Raw genomic sequence first — 22785 nt, 5'->3', positions numbered from 1 at the left:
TCCTTAAAGCGGGATATTCTTTTAACAGATATTCTAATAAGCGAGTTTGACTGTGTTTAAAATTAAAAATCACACTCAATTTTCTCTTCTTTTCACCCCTGTAACTTATTAAAATAAACATTATCGAAGATTTCAGGGACTTTCGGCCCTCGGTAGTAACGTAATCTATCATTCTGCATTTAAATAGCATTGAAGCCGAAAGTTTGCGCCTATCCCCTTAAACAATGTTTAATTGTTGAAATATAAATTTTATTTATTGTTAATAAAAATTTTATTTTCTTGTGCAACTATATTTCTATTAAATAATTAATACATTTAAAAAAGTTATTATTATTAAATTATATTTAGGGGCCCGAAAATTGTGTAGTGCCTCGGGCCTGATTTGAAGTAAAATAGGCTCTGTATGGGATTGATAGACCAATATTCATTTCAAAAAATATATACCTCAAATTGAACGAACAAGTAGTAGGTATGTACATACCTATTTACATGGGCGTCCGCAGGATCAAAACTAGGGGAGGGCAGATTTGAGAAATAAAAAAAATGGTTAGATAAGCAATAATAAATATAGACGTAAATTGAGAGTCTTCAGAGAGGGTGAGGGTGAAGGGGTTTCCTACGAAAAATTTTGAAAATAACGTTTTTGGAGCCAAAATTATAACTCAATGATTTCATACAAAAATGAAGCAAACTAAATATATATTAAATATTTTAAAAAAATTTAATGATTTTTACAAAAACGTGATGCAAATTTAACAAGTTTATTTCCTCCTGGATAAGCCTTCGATGTGTGAAGCAAGATAAATTGTCTGTTCCTAAACACTATTATTTAAACAACAATTTACGCGGATCAATTGTAAATTCTTGTAAAACTTTCTCTACAAACTCTTTCTTTTTTGGTAATATTTGTTTTCGATGAATTCTCATTAGAGCTAACCCATTAAGGCGATCTTCGACCATTGTACTCCGCAACCATGTTTTTATTCTTTGAAGACTGCTGAACGACTTCTCAACTGTACACGTAGTGCAAGGCAATGATACGAGAATTTCCAGCAATTTTTTTGTTAACGGATAAAAAGTAGTGGACGCTCGAACCAGTTCAAAAATTTCAAGGGTGTTGAAGATGTCTAACTCATTATTAAGGCGTTTTTTATTCCAATGTTCTACCCATACTTCTAGCTCTGCATCTATTTATTCCATTTATTTCATAGTGCTTTAAGGATTGTCTCAGTTGTTCTAATTTATGGCCATTTAAATAAATTTCTGAAAAATGCTTGGAATGCAGAAGACTCAGAGCGAAGGCTGGCGTATTTTCTTCGGAAACCGCGTCTCTAGAGACAATACGAAAGAATCATGGATCGCCTTCGGTATTTACTAGGCGTATCAGCTGGATGATTGCTTCTATGCTGTTGCTTGTCTACAGGGGTAGATAATTCAAAACCGCATTATTCGGCTACCTTATTGGCTTCATTCAATAAAGTGTTTGTTACATTATCTGCGTTCTGTCTGTGTTTTTAAAATATCCATGATTTGACGAATATGTTCCGCTACCTTTAAAACATTAGTTTGCGCAGATTGTACGCGGTTGACTATAGGCTCTAGGTATTCGGAATATTTTGCAATCACAATGACAGCGACGATAAATCCTGACTTGCATGCCACATAATGCAACTGATAAGATGTTTTTCTAGTGACCAAATTTCCTTCAACGGATAGGGTTTGCAAGGCCTGTACAATTTCAATGAATTTTTTTCGAAAAACACTAATTACTTACCTTGTATTTCTCGAACCACCGTGTTTCGCAGAGGCTAGGGATATTTGCTATCATATTCCTTCTTAATACTGATTCACGGAAGAAATTGGTTGTATCTTTAATAGTTGCAATAGTATTTTGCACTTCATTTAAACTATTCAAATCGTTCACAACTAAATTTAATCTGTGTGACGGACAGTGGAAAAAAAATTCGAATAGAAAGAAAATACGAATTCAGGGGTGGTTGCTGTTGCTTGCAGATTTAAAAAATATTAGGTAAATAAAATAATAGCAGATTTCAAATTTGCATTAAAGTTTTGTTAAGTTTATGCGGTTTTTTCATCTCAGCTAGAATGTAGATACAGAGTGGTTGCACTGAAAATCAAGATTAAGTTACACCTTTGTATTTTTCTATATTGCTTATTCACCAATTTTACACTCGCCTCGTCCTCTCTAGGGGGGGCAGCTGCCCCCCTCTGCCCCTCCCTGTGGACGCCCATGCCTATTTATATAAATGCAGTATTTAATAATGAAAGTTTATCACAAATCACAACAGAACATCACAGTTTTATTTTATAGGAATTTGGCCAATAATCGCTGAGTAAAGTCAAAATGACCAATAATTTTAGTCATAAATAACCAATAACGAATTGGCAAGTTAGAAATACGAATTTTAGATAAACTGGAGTAAACAAATGAAAAGTTTAATGCAAGTAAAATATACTTTCTCTTAATAAACTGAAAAATAATTTAGCTGAGACCAACATTCCGTCTCATAAAAATCAAAACACATATTGAATTTTTGTTCTTGAAACGCAATCAACATTCTTTATACTAAACAAAGCTCCAAACAAATAAAACCCTCTCAAAAGCTCCCCCGACAACTAGAAGATACTCGCGTCTGATTCGCTTCATCCCGAGGTACATCACCCCGGCAACACAAAAGCCATCTTCAGGATTGGCGGCGCGAGCTTTTGACTCCGCCTTCTCTTCGGGTGTCCCCAGCAATATACAAACAGTGCACCAGTTGGTAATCTAACGCTTGTTGTTAGTTTGTAAGTTTTGTTTAGTACAATTCTTATGGTTAAATAATAAGATTCGGTGCAATGATGGAAATTGACGCTGCCTCCAGCGGCTCGAGCGATTCTCACATGGGGAGTTTCTGTCACCCCATGGGGAACATTAACTATTATTCGGACAATTTATATTTCGCGACGAATTGCAAGCTGGACAATTACTTTATGGGTGAAAAGTTGGTGAAAAAGGACACTGCGGGTGTTGGTGCTAAAAAGTTGGATTATTTTAAGAAAGATGATTATAGTTTGGTTAAGAACAAAAGTGACGTTGATAAGAGGGTGATGGGGTATGCGGAGTGTTTCGAGAAGAAGACTGATGATGGGCGGAGACTGCAATTGGATTTTTATAGTAGTAGTACCAATGTAAATAAAAATGAAGGTTCGATACAACTGAATGGTCTGGACAGTTTTGGAAAGAAACCACTGAGCTTTTCACCAGATCAAGTAAGTTGATTCATTTGTTAATATGCGCTTTTTCTAATTAGTACATTCTTTGATGGTTTTTGCGGTGCATTTTAAAGAACAGCTTGGATTAACTTCAAATTTGTCATACATATACATAATATGTCAAAGAAAAAAAGTGATATTGTGCCGATGTGTGCTTTTGCTCTGGGGGTGGGTACCACAGCACCACCCCTTCTCGGGGGTGGAAATATTTAACCTCAAACTAACCTCGGAAATTGATAGATATTTTAATTCTGAGTAAAAAATCTTATACTTATACGACTTTTTCGGTAAATTGATATTTAGCAAGTTACTCACGAACGAAATTAATGATTTCTTAAATGAAAAATGCATGTTTTTGAATGGATTTTCAAAAATAACTCTAAAATTATATATTTTTACGAAAAAGTCATTATCTACAAAAAGAAACCTTGTAAATTAATGAATGGAGTGGTGTTGTTTAAATTATTATAGCAATAAGACAACCTAAGTTACAGCCTACTTAAAATCGGGGTTTTTTCGAATTAACCTTGAATCAAACATTTTATCATTATATACCTAACGCAAGAAATAGAGATTTTTAGAAAAAAAAATATGGAGACATATTTTAAAGATTTTACTGATACCTTTAAAAGGTGCTACGATAAAAGTGATTTGAATAAAACATGTCCGAGTTATTACAAAAACAAAACGATTATGTCGTTGAAAAAACAAAACAATAATTACTTAAATTGGTGAATTTTCCACGAAAATAAAAATTAACATTATTCCATACACAATTAGGTTTATTTATAAACTGGCTATTGTTATTATTAAATTATTTTTTGATATTTTATAAATGTTTTCCATTTTTTCAAAATTACTTGAAAACTAAAAGAAATTTGAAAAATAGGTATTTATCAATTCTAAAATGTAGTATTTTTCATACTGAAACCTTTTCAGTTTTTTCAATGTCTTCTTGATAAAAACTGAGTGAGATATTTATATTTTAAGTTTGTACGTATGTGTGAGAAGCAGTTTTCTAAGCCCTTTGAATCGCATGCTTTAAAAATCAAAGACCTCCAGAAAGTCCAACTTTGAAAAACTTTTAGCACTTACAATTTCCCACAAAATAAGCTTCGGAACAATGAAATATCTTGAAATATACAGAAGTTATCGTTAAAAAACCATATTGAAACTTATGTCGAATACTTTTTAAGCATTGATATAAGTATTTTATTTTTTTTTATGAAAAAGGCGCATCGTATGAAAAAAAAGGGAAAATATAAAATTCTTAATAGTAAGTCTGTCAACAAATGCGTAATAACTACCTCTTAAAACCCACCAAATTTCATTTGCATATCTCAACCGGTTTTAGAGCAATCAATAAATCTTCACTTTATAAGAGAAATCTCAAGACCCCGTATCTTGGAACTTCATTAGCTACGACTTTGGTTCTACTAGGTCTCCAAACTTCATACATACACAGATTTTTCAGTTTTTCATAATCTATATTTCTGCTCGGAATATTTTTTCGATAAAATACTTACTTTTTGAGTTATTAGCGAAAAACCGTCTAACAACGTGGTTCTTTTGTTGAAAAATGAACATATTCACTCGCAAATAACTCGAAAAGTATTGACTTGGTGAAAAAACTCTTGTGAAAAAAAAGTATTGACTTAAACCGGCGTAGCGAAGTGGTAGCGTGCTTGGCTCGCGTGCCGGTGGTCCGGAGTTCAAATCCTACCGCCGGCAAGAACAACTAGACATTTTTAAAATGTTTATAGGCCCCAGGTCGACTCAGCCTGAATAAAATGAGTACCTTGAGTAAAACCAGGGGTAATAATAGGCGGTTGAAGCGTAGCACTGGCCCTGTTACCTTCCTTGTATACCGTAGCATAGAATAAGGACCACATGTGGTCCTTATTCTCTGACCGTAGGCCCTAGATATAGCAGACTTCCCTGCTATACTCCCAAAGCCACAATATTATAAAACGGGAGACTATTATTATTGAAAAAACTCTATAGATCAAAAGTTGATTAAAATTAGTCAGTTTATCCATTTCCGGACTTATTTTGGACCTATATTTTTTCACCCCCGAGAAGGGGTGAAACTCACCCCCAGGGCAAAAGCACACATCGGTACTATATCACTTTTTTTCTTTGACTTATTAGCTATGTGAATGCCAAATTTCATGTCAAGTTGACAAAACCTGTGAATTTTACCGTGAGTGAATGACCTAATAAATGTCTTTGTAGGGGTAGTTTACAAGGATTGACAATATTAAATACTTAATAAACTAAATTGCAAACATAAAATAAAGTTGAAATCAGTACAAAAGACATAATTACCTAATTTAAAGTTACAAAATATTTTGTATACAAATTCTTATTTAGAGGGTAGTTTTTAAGGGTTTTATAGTTATTTACGATAAGTATAAGTGTTAAAAGTACACGTTTAAGGCACGCATGTGAAAGTTTGAGTGCCTTAAAAATGTACTTTTTAATACGCATACCATACAATATTTTTTCTACAAAACGTAATTACAGGATCTACAAAAATTTTTACTTGAACTTGACTGACATTCCATTTTTATATTTTTTTGAAATTACATCAAAATTGTCTATACGGTCAATACGAACTGCAGTGCCTTAAAATTTTTTGAAAGCACTAGTGTCTTAAAGTAGCATTTTTAACGCTCGTATGTTGTGCTAAAAATTGCATTTTTAACACGGTTGTAGAAAAAAATAGTTATAAACTATAAAATACATTTCAATATAAGAAACAATCAAATTTCTATATTTAACATACTATTTAACGTACCCACACATAAATTATGTTTAAATAACGCTTATATCGGCTGTTTTTAATTGTTGGTAAAAAAGGGTAGTTTCAGCCCTTAAAATAAAAAGCACACATTTCATTATCACCTTTGAAGAGGAGGACAAGATGAGCTTATTTGAAAAATTTCGTCTAAATCGGAGCGGTTACTTTAGAATTTAGAGGTCTTGCAATATTTTACCGTTAAAGAACGTACTAAATATGATAGACTTCATACATAGATAGGGTGCACAATTAGTGGGAATAAGTCTGATTATTCGTTTGTCGTCAAAGATACTAAAAAAGTAAAAGTTAGGGCATAGATAGGACAATCCTTTTAAAATATTTTCACTAGTAATACCACTAGAGGTCAAATTATTTCCGGAAATTTTTTTGAGATCATGAATATTTTGAAAATTTCCCGAGTCGCAGACGAGGGAAATTTTCTAAAAATATTCATGATCAAAAAAAAAATTCCGGATATTAATTTGACTTCGCGTGGTATTCGGTAAGAAAATTCCACACCAAATTTGCATTTGAAAATCCAAAGCTGCATGAACAGATTAATAGCGCGCCATAGCTTTGTCAGCAATTATTTAGGCTTTCAAATTCGTAATTTCTACTCATTTTAGTTGCATGGGAATACCATTTCAAGATAGAAAATAGTATATTCTTCAATTTTACATAAGTTTTGAGTAACTACAAGTGATAGAAAATGAATCAAAACTAAATTATGTAAACAAATAAAAACCAGTCTGTCAAAAATTTTCTGTTATTGTAAACGTCAAAAAATTTCCACTATAATTCGCTGTTGGGTACCCCACGAGCAAAAAATTTCCGATAAAATACGTCCGTTGCCATGGTGATCTGTCAAAATAACGTATTTTGATTGGTTCAAAATTACAGGTGTGGAATTTTCAAATATATAATAGGTATATATAGTCCATGTGGTGAGACCGCTCCCGTCTGAAAAAAATGTCTGATTCGGTTTCTTTGTGGATTCCTATTCAAAAATGTCCCCTTTAACAAATCTGAAGGGTGCCGGGCGGAATTTTTGGGCAGAAATTTTTTAAACAATTTTCTTAAACAAATACAAAAGATTATGTTTTTTTGCTCTGGAACATATATTTTTTTGGGTCAATCTAAACAAGAAAGGTATCTTGTGATTTTTCTCAAAAATTGACAGTTTTCGAGTTATAGGCGATTTAAAATCTAAAAAATGCGAAAATACGCATTTTCGAGGCTTAAAAACTCATACAGTCGAACCCGCTTATTGGAATAGCCTTTGTGCAAGGCAAAAATATTCTTATAACCGGGATATTCTAATAACCGATCATTGGTGGCTAATCGAAATAAGTGTTACCGAATATACGTAGGTATAGTAGGTAATAATATTATTTACATACTATGCCAATGTGTAGTTTTACATACTATGCCAATATGTAGTTTTATTACATACTATGCCAATATGCCAATATGTATATCATATATGTAGGTATCTACATAATCAGCGACATTCGTGAAAGAACAAAGATTACTGATGTCGCAGAACGTATAGCAAGGCTCAAGTGGCAATGGGTCGGACATGTTGCCCGAGATAATCCCGAAAAATGGACACAGAGACTAACAAACTGGAGACCAAGAGAGAACAGGCGAGGAGTAGGCAGACCGCAGAACAGGTGGGCAGATGATATCAAACAAGTCGCGGGCAAGCAGTGGATGAGAATTGCCAAGAGTAGAAATCGATGGAAGCAAATGGAAGAGGCCTATGTCCAGCAGTGGACGAACACAGGCTGAAGAAGAAGAAGAAGACATAATCAGTGTATGTAAATGGTTTTAGGTCTTTTTACGTCAATAATACAGTAGTGTAACTAGTACTTATCTATGTATGTGTTTATTACCAAATTACATTACATGTATGTGAATGAATACATTAGGTAATTAATATGAAATGTATGCAATATGTGGATATGTAAATATTTTCTTATTAAAATGGATATATAATAAAATTACTTTTTTTTTCTTGAGAAATTATTGGTAATTATAGCTTTTTGGTTGTTAATCCGTGTGGTCATCCTTAATCCTTAATCCATTGGTTGAATAGAAGTTTAATGGCGTCAAGAAATGGATTGTTACATTCTTGTTCTTTTCCCTCCTTTTCGAATTTAACAAAGCCATAATTCCCATCTTGTAAACAAGTAGGTACTCTCTGAGTGAATTCTAAATAAACTGCTTCTAACAATTTTATAACAGGCAACAGTGCCTTTGTGTAGAAAAATAAAAATTATTTTATGACCCATGCATTTGTCGGCCATGCTGCCTGCCCATGCTAAAGATCGAATTGGTATTCGTAACAAGTAACAAAGTAATAATTATTACCCTAATAATATCTACGTTGACGACAAACCATAATACCAAACATTTTAGTAAATTGTAAAAAAAAATCTTTGACCTGCAAAATATGCTAATAAGCGGTATTATCTAGTTAGATCCTATTCCAATAAACAGATAAATTTATTAAGGAGTAAATGGAAATGTTTCGGGAACTTGAATTTATATTCCATAAACCGGGATATTCCTATAACAGGGATTCTAATAAGCGGGTTCGACTGTATTTAAATTAGTATTTTTGAGGTTGGCAGATACTTAGATTGAAGACTGAATATTCAGCTTGAAGATTCTGAAGAGTGATCGCGTCTAACTTTAATTTATACCGTTGTTTTTTAATTGTTAAATATACGTGCTTATCCGATTTTTTTGCCGGTGCGGCGCGCTCCATTTGAAAAATCTCCTATTTTCCTCCGAAAAATATTTTTTCTAGATTCTTAATGATATTCTAAATAAAATTAGTTTCTAGCCATTTTTCTCAAAAGTTAATAGTTTTTAAGTTATAAGCGATTTAAAATCCGAAAAATGACAAAAAAAACAAATTTTCGCATTTTAAATCGCTTATAACTTTAAAACTATTAACTTTTGAGAAAAATGTCAAGAAACTTATTTTATTTAGAATGTCCCAAAGAATCTGGAAAAAATATTTTGGAGGAAACTAGAAGATTTTTTAAACAGAGCACGTTACGTGTTTATATCATACAATAGTTTTTCTACAAACGTCTTATATATCAACAATTATAATTTATTCATTCTCAATAGTGTGAGATATTAATGAAGTACGACCTAGTTTGTCATTTGAAGAAATAGTAGTAAACTGAGCGATCATATTCTCCAATTGCCTTTGTTCAGAACTAGATAAACTGGAAAAATCATGAATAGCACTAAGGGTAGACAGATTAAATTTAGATATGGAAAAAGAAAAATCAGAACAACTTAAGGTGCTATTAAAAGCATTGAAGAAGTCCATACCTAAAATTATAGAATTCTATACAATTTTATGAATAAAGTGATGAAACAGTTCTTTATGCTGAGATCGTGTTCAAAACTAAATTCTTCTACGCGGTCTTGGATCAGTGTATCTCTTCTCCAGGAGACAGATTTGAGCAGCTTCAAAACTATCACAAACTGTTTGGGTTTCTACATTCAAAGACCACAAGCAATGACAAAACATTAAAATGCTGCAAGGACCTACACATTGCTCTCACTGATGGCCAACACAGTGACATTGATGGTCTTCAACTATATTCTGAATTGAAACGTGTCAATATATACGCCTCACCGGCAAAAAAATCGGATAAACACGCATATTTAACAATTAAAAAAAATGGTATAAATTAAAGTTAGACGCTATCACTCTTCAGAATCTTGAAGCTGTCTTCAATTTAGGTATCTGTCAACCTCAAAAATACTAATTTTAATATGAGTTTTAAGCCTCGAAAATGCGTATTTTCGCATTTTTCAGATTTTAAATCGTCTATAACTCGAAAACTATTAATTTCTGAGAAAATTTACAAGATACCTTTCTTGTTCAGAATGACCCACAAAACTCAAAAATATATGTTCCGGAGCAAAAAAACGTAATCTTTTGTATTTGTTTAAAAGAATTGTTTAAACAATTTCTGTCCAAAAATTCCGCCCGGCACCCTTCAGATTTGTTTAAAGGGGACATTTTTGAATAGGAATCCACAAAGAAACGGAATTAGAAATTTTGTCAGACGGGAGCGGTCGCACCACATTGACTAATAGGGCGCCCCATATTCACAGGGTAGAACAAACGTTTATTTTTTAATGGAACTTCTTCTTCTGTAAGTGCCGTCTTCCAATCGGACGTTGGACATCATCATCATTATCTTTACCCTATCTACAGCTGCTCTGAAGGGTTCTATAGAATTGCATTTAAAGCAATCCCTTAAATGTTTCAACCATGACATTTTCAACCCGTGTTGAGCTGGCCCCCCCCCACTTGCAAAAATTAAAAAACGAATAGCCCTGATTTATGAGCTATTTATGAGCTCCCATATTCCGCAAACTAAAAATTTTGAGCTCGTTCCACTGAGCAGGAATTTAATACTTTAGTGGGGGGGCTGAGTCAGCCCCCTCCCACTACTTAAAAATAGGAATATTGAATCGGTTTTTGCGGTAGAATTACGAGCTATTTATGAGCTCTTGAAATTATATAGCTTCGATTTTTGAGCTCATCCCCTTCACCCCCAAACAACCCTTTAATTGATTTAACTTAAGAGAAAAATGCTGAGAAAACTTAAATTATATCGTATTGCGAATATAATTCCTATAGCGTATTTACTCTAAGAATAAACTAATGTATCACGTGCATTTCGATTATTGAGCTACAACCCCTTCGCAAGAAAACCACCCTATCTTCCCGGCTTAAGAGAATGTTCTACTTAAAATGCATTAAATTAATTATTTGGCGACTACATATCATTTAATAATTTATAAGCTTTCAAATTACGCGCATTTAAATCAGTAAATTGCAATTTATTTTATATAGTGCAGTCACTGAAAGTAAAAATTAACGATTACCTTCAATTTCGGTGAACCTTCATCGATTTTCACGAAAATTGGTCAGTGGTTAGAGGATACCTCAAAAAACAAAGGTGATATGGTACAACCTTGCGCCTTTACCCTGAGGGTGGATACCGCCCCTTCTCGGGGGTGAAAAATTATTTTATAAAAAATAACTGCACAAATCTATAAAAGAACAAATTATAAACAAAATGTATAAAGTTATATATGTATAATGTCTATATAAAGTTATTAAAATAAGTCAATACTTTTTAAGTTATTAAAGATCAAAAATTTTAATTACTCGTGAAAAAAATGCATGTTTTGAAGCGGTTTTTCGTAAATCACTGAAAAACTGTAAGTTTTTACAAAAAAGTTAATAGTAGTTTTATTCGTATAGCTTATATTCTAAGAATAAACTCTTAAATCACGCGCCTGTCGATTATTGAGCTACAAGCCCTTCGCAAGAAAACCATACCATATTCCCGGCTTAAGAGAGAGTTTTACTTAAAATAATTTAAATTAATTATTTGTCGACTAGATATCGTTTAATAATTTATGAGCTCGTAAAATATACGCATCTCAATTATTGAATTGCCATTTTCTTTCTATAGTGCAGTCACTGAAGGTAAAAATCAACTATGACCTTCGATTTCGGTAAATCTGCATTCATTTTCACGAAAATTGGTGAGCGGATTTAGATGCTATCAACTTTTTCTGGAGCTCATTTTTGATAGGTATTTCTAAGTACTTTGACAAGTATTTAGTACCTAAGTGTTATAAAATGCATCTCTTTCCCGTTATTTAAGCTTGAATCCTTAGATTTTAACAGTCGCAGAAAAAAATATACATTTAATTACCAATAACTTACTTTAAATTAACATTAAAGGGTTTTTCAAGTAAGCAATTTATTATATTTTTTATTAGCTTCAATTTTAGTAATGAACACTTTTTTGTAAAAACTACAGTTTTTGATTTATTGATGAAAAATCGCTTTAAAGCATGCATTTTCTTTCACAAAAATTAAAATATTTGATCTTTAATAACTCAAAAAGTATTGATTTATTTTAATCATATTATATAACAAATTTTGCTTACAATTTGTCCCTCTTTCGATTTGTGGGCTTATTTTTAATTAAGTAATTTTCACCCCCGAGAAGGGGTGACATATACCCCAGGTTAAAACCCCAAGTTGTTATTGTTAATTCGTGAAAATGAATGGAGATTTACCAAAATCGAAAGTCATATTTGATTTTTACCTTCAGTGACTGCACTATAGAAAGAAAATGGCAATTCAATAATTGAGATGCGTATATTTTGCAAGCTCATAAATTATTAAACGATATGTAGTCGCCAAATAATTAATTTAAATTATTTTAAATACAACTCTCTCTTAAGCCGGGAATATGGGATGGTTTTCTTGCGAAGGGGTTGTAGCTCTATAATCAAAGGGCGCGTGATTTAAGAGTTTATTCTTAGAATATAAGCTATACGAATTAAACTACTATTAACTTTTTTGTAAAAACTTACAGTTTTTCAGTGATTTACGAAAAACCGCTTCATAGCATGCATTTTTTTCACGAATAATTAAAATCTTTGATCTTTAATAACTTAAAAAGTATTGACTTATTTTATTAACTTTATATAATAAGTTTTGCTTTTAATTTGTTCTTTTATTGATTTGTGCAGTTATTTTTAATAAAATAATTTTCACCCCTGAGAAAGGGCGGATTCCATCCTTAAGAGTAAAGGCGCAAGGTGGTACCAAGGTTCACCGAAATTGAAGGTAATCGTTGATTTTTACCTTCAGTGACTGCATTATATAAAATAAATTGCAATTTACTGATCTAAAGGCGCGTAATTTGGAAGCTTATAAATTATTAAATGATATGTAGTCGCCAAATAATTAGTTTAATGCATTTTAAGTACAACTTTCTCTTAAGCCAGGAAGATAGGGTGGTTTTCTTGCGAAGGGGTTGTAGCTCAATAATCGAAATGCACGTGATTTAATAGTTTATTCTTAGAGTATATAAGCTATAGGAATTATATCCGCAATACGATATATTTTAAGTTTTCTCAGCATTTTTCTCTTAAGTTAAATCAATTAAAGGGTTGTTTGGGGGTGAATGGGATGAGCTCAAAAATCGAAACTATATAATTTCAAGAGCTCATAAATAGCTCATAATTCTGCCGCAAAAACCGATTCAATATTCCTATTTTTAAGTACCAAAGTACCTATCAAATTCCTGCTCAGTGGAACGAGCTCAAAATTCTGGGTTTGCGGAATATGAGAGCTCATAAATAGCTCATAAATCAGGGCTATTTGTTTTTTGATTTTTGCAAGTGGGGGGGGGGGCAGCTCAACACGGGTACATTTTTATTCTTCCTATATACCTTCCTCCTCTTATCTTCATCTCTATTATAAGTATTATCATTTCGTATCGCTGTCCTCTCATTACGTATCCCAGATATAGTAACTTTCTTAGATTTATTGTGTTTCTTATTTCGTATTCTTTGCCCATTTCTCGCAATACCTCCTTGTTGGTTTTCTTATGTTTCCATGCTATTCTAAGGATCCTTCTGCAATACCACATGTAAAATGACTATAGCTTATGTATGTCTTCTTCTTCTTCTTCCTGCTTCCCTAATAGGCTCGCGCCTGTTCCATTTTCGGATGCCCCCTCATGAGATATCCAGGTTGTCACTCTAACTCTTCCTTGGCCTTCCTATACTCCTTCGGGCGTTTGGTGATCTGTCTCGTGCTATCTTTACCAGTCTTCCTTTTCCCATTCTGCTTATATGGCTACACCATTTTTTTTCTTTTTAATGTCCAGTCATTTATATTCTCTATATTACAGCTTTGCCTTAGATCTGTGATACGTTGTCTAGCCCATAATAATTTTCCTGTGATATGTCGGACTGTTTTCATTTTACACGTTTCCATCAGTCTTTTTGTCCTTGTGGTGTCAGGTCTTGTTTCCACAGTGTAAGTCATAACTGGTTTAACTACTGTCCTATAGATCTTGGCCTTTGTTTCTGTCCATACATGTGTGTTGCGCCAGATAGTGTGTTTAAGACATCCTGCTATTCTGTTGGCTTTGTTTATTTGGTGGGCATATTCCGTTTCTCTATTTCCATAACTGTGCAATTGCACTCCCTGGTAGCTGATACTTCTTTCTTGTTGGATTATTTTGCTGTCCACTTCCAGCTTGCACGTTATTGGATCTTTAGAGATTACCATACTTTTTTTATTTGGTGATATCGTGTTGAACTTTCTTGCTGTTACATTAAATTGATTTAAAAGTCTCTGAAAGGCAACTTCTCTCTCTCTGCAATAAGTATGGCATCATCTACATAGCATACTATAGAGATAATTATTCTTATTTATGTGTCCTTGTTTAATGTCCTGCTTTCAAGTCCGTATGTGCAGTATAGAAAACACGTATCATCTCAGAGCTATTCAGAGCACTCAGTTCCAATCTAAGGTCTTTATTGCAAAGAAACATTTTCATTTTGTAAACGCATTTCTTGCTATTTGTATCCTGGACCTTATTTTTATAGTTTTATATATTTTCTTTAAATTCAGCTTCCCAGGTATTTGTATTTATCAACCCATTTAATTTAACGGAAGACCCTGTATACATATGTTTACATTTTTTAACTTTCCTTGATTCTCGTTTTTTTTAATGAGGTTTTGCAATGAAGTAGTTTAAAACAAGTACGTTTTTTATTAATTTTGTAACAATACTTAGATACTATTTTAGTATGGTATATGGTATAACTAGAACTAGACCCAAACCCAGACTTCCAAATTGAAAGTTATCCTTCAACACCAAATTCTTCTATATGATCCACATATTGTTCCGTTAAAAGTTGCACCATTTTGAGCGTCGGGTTTGGGGGGGGGGGGGGGGGGGGAGAAGTCGTCAAATTAGTAGTTTTTTACGGTTTTCGTCAATATGTCTAAAACTATGCGGTTTAGCGTGAATAGTGGTTTATACAAAAATATTCTACATTGAATTATAAACAAAAAAGGTCCTATGTATACTCCTCCTAAAACTAACGGTTCCAAAGTTACTGAGGTATTATAGTATAATTGGTCCAAAAAAAGGCCTAACCCCGTCATCCAAATATTTCTAAGTACTTTGCCAAATGTTTAATAAAGTTTATGCTATAAAATGCATCATTTTCCTGTTATTTAAGCTTAAATACTTAGCCATTTGGGTACTCGGCGAAAAAATATACATATTCAATTACCTATAACTCACTTTTAGTTAACACTAAAGGGTTTTTTTAATAAGGAATGTATTTCATTTTTTATTAGCTTCAATTTTGGTAATAATAACTATTTACAAGAACTTATATTTTTTGAGTTATTTATGAAAAATCGGTTAAAAACATGCATTTTTCTCACGAAAAATTAAAGTCTTTGATCTTTAACAACTCAAAAAGTTTTGATTTATTTTAAAAACTTTATAAAATAAATTTTGCTTAAAATTTATCCCTTTATCGAATTAATGAGTTATTTTTAATAAAATAATTTTCACACACGGGAAGGGGTGGCATCCACCCCCAGAGTAAAAGCGCAAGTTGGCACCATGTCACCTTTATTCTTTGAAATATCCTCTAACCACTCACCAATTTTCATTCAAATCGATGAAGCTTCAACGAAATCGGAGGTAATAGCTCATATCAGTGGCGGCTCGTGGCTTTAGGGACAGGGTCGGCAAGGTTTTTGTTTCCTCAGATAGGTATACCATCTAATTGAAAGGCTTCAATCATCATAAAAGATTTTTGGTTTTTGTTTTTTTTTATTTATTTTTTTTTGTTTTTTTTTTTGTTTTTTTCACATTAGATTTAGATTTACGATCCTAAACATGTTTATAAATTAACTTTAGTCTATGTTGTTTGGACGTAGCAAAATGGGTTATAACATCGTAAAATTTATTAATGTGTTGGAGATATTTTAATAGTTTTTTTCTATTGACATTTGAGAAAAGCTTGACATACTCTTTTGTTTCATGGTGTTTCGACAATACGTTTTGACACTTTTGAGACAAGAGAAATCCAGTCCATTTAAGAGGAAACAGTAGCGATCAACAGGTAGCAACAAACGCGTTCCAAGATTGCGGCTGTAATTTTGAATATTTTGTGGAGATATTTGGCACACTTATTCGTAATATAATAAAGATTTGACGATACAGAGCCCAATTTCAGAAATATTTTAGTATGTGGAAATTACTCTATAACTAAATAAAATATTTCAAAAAGGAGCCTGTACCGCCATTAAGAAAGACAAAAAAATACACTTTCTTCAAATAAACTTTTTTATCCCGTGCCTAGACTTTGTGTCACATTGAAACTACCAAAAATCGATTTTTTTTAACAAGAAATCGAACGTCACTGACTTGGCAACATTTAGCCCTTATCTGTATAAAAATTATTGATTTTGATAGTATAAACGTCACTGTCAGTGTCGAATCACCGACGCACTGTTGCCTCACTTTTGAAAGTTCGTAGAACTTTCGGAATCTTGGACCGCATTTTTGTTGCTACCTGTTGATCGCTACTGTATCACCTTAAGGCAAAAGTTGGTAGCAATGAGAGAATTCATGATAATAATTTATTAATTTCGGGAACAGTTTGTTGCAATGAATTGCAGTATATAAAATTATACATATTTTGTAACTTATCCCATCTTCCGAAAATATTTGGATCAGCATATAAAACTTTTAATTCATTCCTTTAGTTGTCTATTTGATTAAAGAATGATGCATAGTTTTAATACACTTGTCTAATAGATACTTTGAAAATTCTTTGGCGTAACTTTTAAATTTTTGCAAAGCTTCAAAAATTTGCAAATCTTCAAAATTTGAAAAAAAAAAGTAGTATCTATTTGCACAAATAATAATAGTATCAAAAATTTCAAAATATACTTGTTTTTAGAGATCTGTGTCATACTTTTGTATTTTTGGGGGTGTTCGGAAATATCAAGCGAATCCAAAACGTCACTGCGTATATTATATTGAAAATTACTATCTCTGAGATTTTTTACCAGCTTTGTTATTCTATTTTTTGAATAAATAATGTCAGTTGACTGATTTTCAACACCATTGAATATCACATCAGTTTGGGTAAACACTTTCTTAAAAATATGTAAAAAAAATATTAAAAGAATAATCATTTAGTAAAGTTTTCAAACCGATTGTTTCACGAATCGAGATAATATCATCACTTGCAAAATTGTCGCCTTTTTTAATAAAATAAAATTAAAAACTTCCAAAAGCTGTTTACGAAAATCTGCTACAGTGAAAACTAACCGAGATTTAAAATTCCAAAAGCTACTTTATTTCATAATTAATTTCATCCCGAGCGCACTTTAGATTTACGTGGCTTGCCTGCTGCTGTCTGTGTCTACTGTCTACCTATCACCGATGATCGGCAGATTGTTTATGTGCCGCTGTGCCGGACCCTGCCATTCAAATACGGGTGAAATTATGGTGAAATGTATAATTGGTTGTCTAATATTCCACAGCGCGCTGTGGAATATTTGAAGCGCTGCGCTGCAGTCGTAGATCTAGGGACGGCATGCCGTCAAGCGAAGCTGATCTTATAAAAAAGAATTCATACAATCGCAATCGGATGCACGGCTGGGATTATTAATTTGAAAAGTTTCTTAAGCGTAGGGATCACGTAACGTATCGGATTGATCGAATTATTTTAAAAACAATGAATTAAATTTAGTCTGTATTATTTCACAGATTTTTTTTTATTTTACAGAAACAAATATCATCAACTCTGGATTAAATTAAATATTTAGAAAATCTATAATGTGTCCATAATGTGTGGGTCGGCACTGCCGACCCTACCGACCCTGACCGGCCGCCACTAGCTCATATCCATCTTCAGTGACTGCACTATTAGTATTTCGAATTAGAATTGATATTCTTGTTCTATTTTTTCCTTTTATGTGACGGGATAAATGACGTGATGAGTTTTGAGACTTTTTGGAACTAGAGCAAATTGCCGCGGTTGCGTGAAATGACACGTTAATGAAAAATCCTTTATACATATATTGTGCAATAATAACAGAATATTTTTTGTTATAGGTACAATGTATGTGTGAAGCTCTTCAACAAAGAGGTGACATCGAAAAATTAGCAACGTTCCTATGGTCACTTCCACAATCGGAGCTTCTAAGGGGCAACGAAAGTATTCTTCGTGCTCGAGCTGCAGTGGCGTTTCACAGGGGATCATACCACGAACTATATTCGATATTGGAGTCCCACGCATTTCACACCAGGTGGCATTCCGAATTGCAAACGTTATGGTTTAAAGCACATTATAACGAAGCTGAGAAAATCCGTGGGAGACCTCTAGGTAATTAAATAATTTTCACTTTCAAAACTAAGTGCCGTTAAAACATCATTTAATCTTCGCTTGTCCACTGCTGGACATTTCTTCATCTGTTTCGATCTTGTGTCTCTTGAATCCAATTCCTATGACAACGTTCAGGCGCGGATCTAGAAATTCATAATAGGGGGGGGGGGCAGACTTACCTGAAATTACAGTGATGTCACAGCTACCGATTTTTCGGTAGATCTACCGAATACCTGTCAAATCTACCGATCTACCTAATTCTCCTTTTTTTCAACCGAAAAATCAAAATTCTTAATTTTCAAATTAATTTGCCGATTTTTTTTTACCGAAAAATCAAAATTATTAGAAAACTTTTTTTAGCGGATAGATTTGGCAACAGAGTTTAGTCAATTTTCAAGAATTCTTAAATTGCTTTTACTAGCTTGTGACACAATGTGCGAACCAGCAGATACGGATTTACCGATATCAATTTTATGACCAGTCCTTTGTCCTTTTATATTATAATTTTGGGAGTAAAATGTATCTACCTGAATCTTAATAGTGAATACTGAAGGATTGTGGCTTATTTTGATATAGAAGATAATTCCAAACTAAATAAAACTAAAAATAGTATTTAAATTAAAATCTTAAAACAAGAGAAATTTATTTTGCACCTTTTTAACTTACAGAATTTCGACATAACTAAAGAACATTAAAAATTTTTCTCGTTCTCAATTGCTTCAATGTCCGACATTGTTTTGTTTTTAAACGATTATAAAGTGTAAATCATCATGTTTTTGCCTATAAAACATTCCCTGTAGATTTTAGAGAAAAATATTTCAAATAAATATTTTAGATCTTAATAATTTCTAATTTGAAATACATAAACAATTGGAGATAATTGCAAAAAACCCTTGTTTTTGCAGTAATTTATAAATGTTAATAACTTATAACTATTATTTATTATAACAAAAATTATACAGCTTTCAAATAAGAATATTTGTATTTTGAACGTTAATAGGTACACGTGTGGTAAGCTTTTTTAAAAAGTCTACAACAGGAAAAAATATGTAGTTTTATTTTATCATAAATAAATTAATTCCTTATAACAAAACTAAAGCATCCTTGATATTTAGTATTGCGTTATGGTAGGGGAGCCCAAGCGGGGATTTTTGCAGTTACTCGAGCGCGTCAGATTATCATATGGGGAGAAACGTGGTACCCTGCAGATGTACCTCTGCCATATATGGGCTCTTAACACAGGGGAGTTCGTTTAGGGGGGCCCGAAAAAAAAAATCTATCCTTAAAAATACTCGAAATTGTCAGATTAAGATAAGGTAAGTTAAATACATGCAAAACAGTGTATATTTAAAAAATCTGACGATTTGAGCGGGGCGTAAGGGAATTGGTGAGTCACAAAGTTTCACAAGAAAAAGGCGAATATTTCGCGAAATGAATGTCAGATCGAAAAACTAAAAACTACACGTTCAATATTTTTCAAAAATCTATCGATAGATACCAAACACGACCCATCACAGAGAGGGGTGGGGGGTAAATTTTAAATTTTAAATACAAATCCCGCGATATTTAGCAAAATAAACATCAGATCGAAAAACTGCAAAATACACTTATTTAATATTTTTGAAAAATATATCGAATGGTATCAAACGCGACCCCCCACGGAGGTGGGGTGGGGGGTTACTTTAAAATCTTAAATGGGAGCCCCCATTTTTTATTGCAGATTTGAATTCTCTGCATAAAAATAAGCAACTTTTATTCGAAACATTTTTTCGAATTATGGATAGATGGCGCAATATTCGGAAAAAACGATTAATGGAAATGGAAAATTAAATTAAAAAATGGCAAGCGCCCGATAAAATGGAAAATTTTACTTAACTTTTTTTGGTTTTAGGACCTAATAATCACAACCCAATAGGTCCCCAAAGCGCTCGAGTGACTGCACATTTAGCATACTTTGCTCCCCTACCATTAGTTAGACGGCTCTACTCGAGTTATTTTGTATTAAAAAAAATAAAGAAAGTTGCTCTATAATACCTAGAAAGCAGAGAAAGTACATTTGTATGTATACCGATTTTGAACTTTGAATGATTATTATGATGAATGGTGATAATTGATCATTATATAATGCTGAATGTAGTTTATTTTTGAATACTCGTACATAAAGTATCATTTTTTGCAATGTGATAGCAAAAGAAGCAAAAATGAAATCTACCGAAATTTGACGATTTCTACCGAAAAATAGGAGCAGTCTCCCGAAATTCTGTCCAAGACCTGTGGCAACACTGCTCAAATATTATATTTTCCAGATTTAGTCATACGACTCACACTTACTCTAAGGATAAAATACACTATATAATCCCAAATACCTACAATATCAAAAGGGTTGATAGACAATTCACGACTATTAATTTCACTGGTCGTTAACCTTTCTACCATCAATGGGTAGGTACGCATGGATTATCTAGTAAAATACAAATTTTTATATCTTTATTGTATCGCAAATTTGAAACGTGACTTTTCATGAAGTAAATTTATACCCTGTGTAATGTATTTTCATTTTAAAATATCATTTTTGTTATTCTTTGAATTGAGAAAAATATTTTCGTTGTTTATGGTTCCACCGGTACCCAAACAAATGCGCCTGCAGATTATTTTTCAGAGAAGGGTGTTTTATTAGATTTTATGGCTTCTTTCGATTCTTTGGAAGCGGTTGTCGTGTAATTTAGTGTTGTACTGCTGGCTTAAAGTTTAGAGTTAACAGAAAAAAAATAATAAAAAAATACTTATAGACTAAATACAATAGGGGGGTCCATGGACCCGTTGACCCCCCCCTGTATCCGCGCCTGCCAACGTTTTAGATCATCAGTCCTACGTGCTGGTGGACGACTTTGCTTCGGTAGGCATCATCCCTTGGTCTCAATTCCAGTATCCGCTTTGCCCATCTGTTATCTGTCATTCGAGCCACGTGACCTGCCCAGTTCCATTTCAGTGATGCTATTTTCTCTACTACTTACGTCAGCCACTCCTGATCTTTGTCGTAGCTGGCGGTTTGGGATCTTGTCTCGTAGTGAAACGTCCAACATAGCACGCTCCATCGCCTTTTGAGACACACGTATCTTTTGCACTGTTATCCTTGTCATGGTTAAAGTTTTCGCTCCGTAAGTTAACACTGGCAAAGCACACTGATTAAAGGTTTTTCTTTCAAGACATATTGATATATCAGACGATATAAAAATATGATTCAGCTTGCCGAAGGCTGCCCAAGTCAGTCTTATACGACCGAGTAGCTCAAGATCTTTTCCTATGAGAATCTCATGACCTAGGTATTTATAAGCCATTACCTCGATCCATCCAATGGCACTACAGCCCAAATCGAGACTTGGCCTCCTTCAACAAGCTTCTCCAATCATTTCGATTTACCGCTGTTCTTTTCTATGAACGCGTTCCCAGGAAGTTCCTGGCATCCTCATCGACTTCGTCTTCCCATCTCTTTTTAGGTCTTCCAACAGGTCTTTTTCCTTGCATTCTTGCATTTAGCAATTTTCTGGGGATTCCATTCTCATGCATGCGGACCACTTGCCCTGCCCACCGTAATCTCTGCAGTTTAGTGTATTGTGCTAGAGTTGGTTCGCTATATTGCTCGTATGTTTCTCTATTATACCTAATTCGCCAGTTGTTATTTTCACTTATTGGGCCCAGTATCCTACGTAATATTTTTCTTTCAAACACTGATTTCAAACAATGCATTGGCAGATTTCTGTGACAACACCCATGTTTCACAGCCATAACGTACTATGGGCCTGATTATTGTTTTATAGACCCGGAGTTTTGTTTTCCGGTGTACGTTTTGCGATAAGCCATTACATGGTCTATGGATTTTGTTCCTCGCACATCTCTTCGCTGACTACAAGATTTGTTATCATCTGGGTGTTAGATATATTTATTTTCAATCCCCCTTTGCAACCTCAGGTTATATAATCAATAACATCTGCAAGCTCAGGTGGCTAAGCATTTCTCCGTTTATGTTTATGCCCTTGTCAGTTTTACCCCTTTATCCTACAGTCCTAAATGTCCCTTTTATCTTTATACAGTGATACCATCACGCTATCCGTTCATGCATTGGGCATCCTTACTTCCTCATATATCGTACTCATCATTTCTCACAACACTTCAACCACATCCAATCTTAGACCCTTTCAAATCTCCACAGGTATTCCATAGGTCTGACTACCTTACCAGAGCCTTCTGTAGTGAATAATTAAAAATAGGATATATTGAGAGTATCTTTCTGTATTAATTCCATAATTTATTTTAAAGTAGATAACGAAAAAGAGGTTGAAGGACAAAACAGAGTATTCTTCTTCTTAAGGTGCCTTCTCTATTACTTTTTTTATTTTTTTTTTATTTTAGCGTAT

General features: G+C 33.3%; 1 protein-coding gene across 1 annotated transcript in view; it reads left to right on the top strand.

Annotated features, from left to right (window-relative positions):
* Positions 1–2818: 2818 nt before the first annotated feature.
* LOC126892548 (homeobox protein SIX4) overlaps positions 2819–22785 on the top strand; it is a 58130-nt gene continuing 38163 nt past the window's right edge. The window contains exons 1-2 of the mRNA XM_050662112.1: positions 2819–3273; positions 18100–18370. Coding sequence (XP_050518069.1) covers positions 2860–3273; positions 18100–18370 — 685 coding nt within the window. The 5' untranslated portion in view covers positions 2819–2859. The remainder of the gene's footprint in view (positions 3274–18099; positions 18371–22785) is intronic.

This window comes from Diabrotica virgifera, chromosome 9 (assembly GCF_917563875.1).
Source record: "Diabrotica virgifera virgifera chromosome 9, PGI_DIABVI_V3a".
Classification (NCBI taxonomy): domain Eukaryota; kingdom Metazoa; phylum Arthropoda; class Insecta; order Coleoptera; family Chrysomelidae; genus Diabrotica; species Diabrotica virgifera.
Note: the sequence above shows the minus strand (reverse complement) of the source record. Positions and strands in the feature narration are given on the sequence as shown.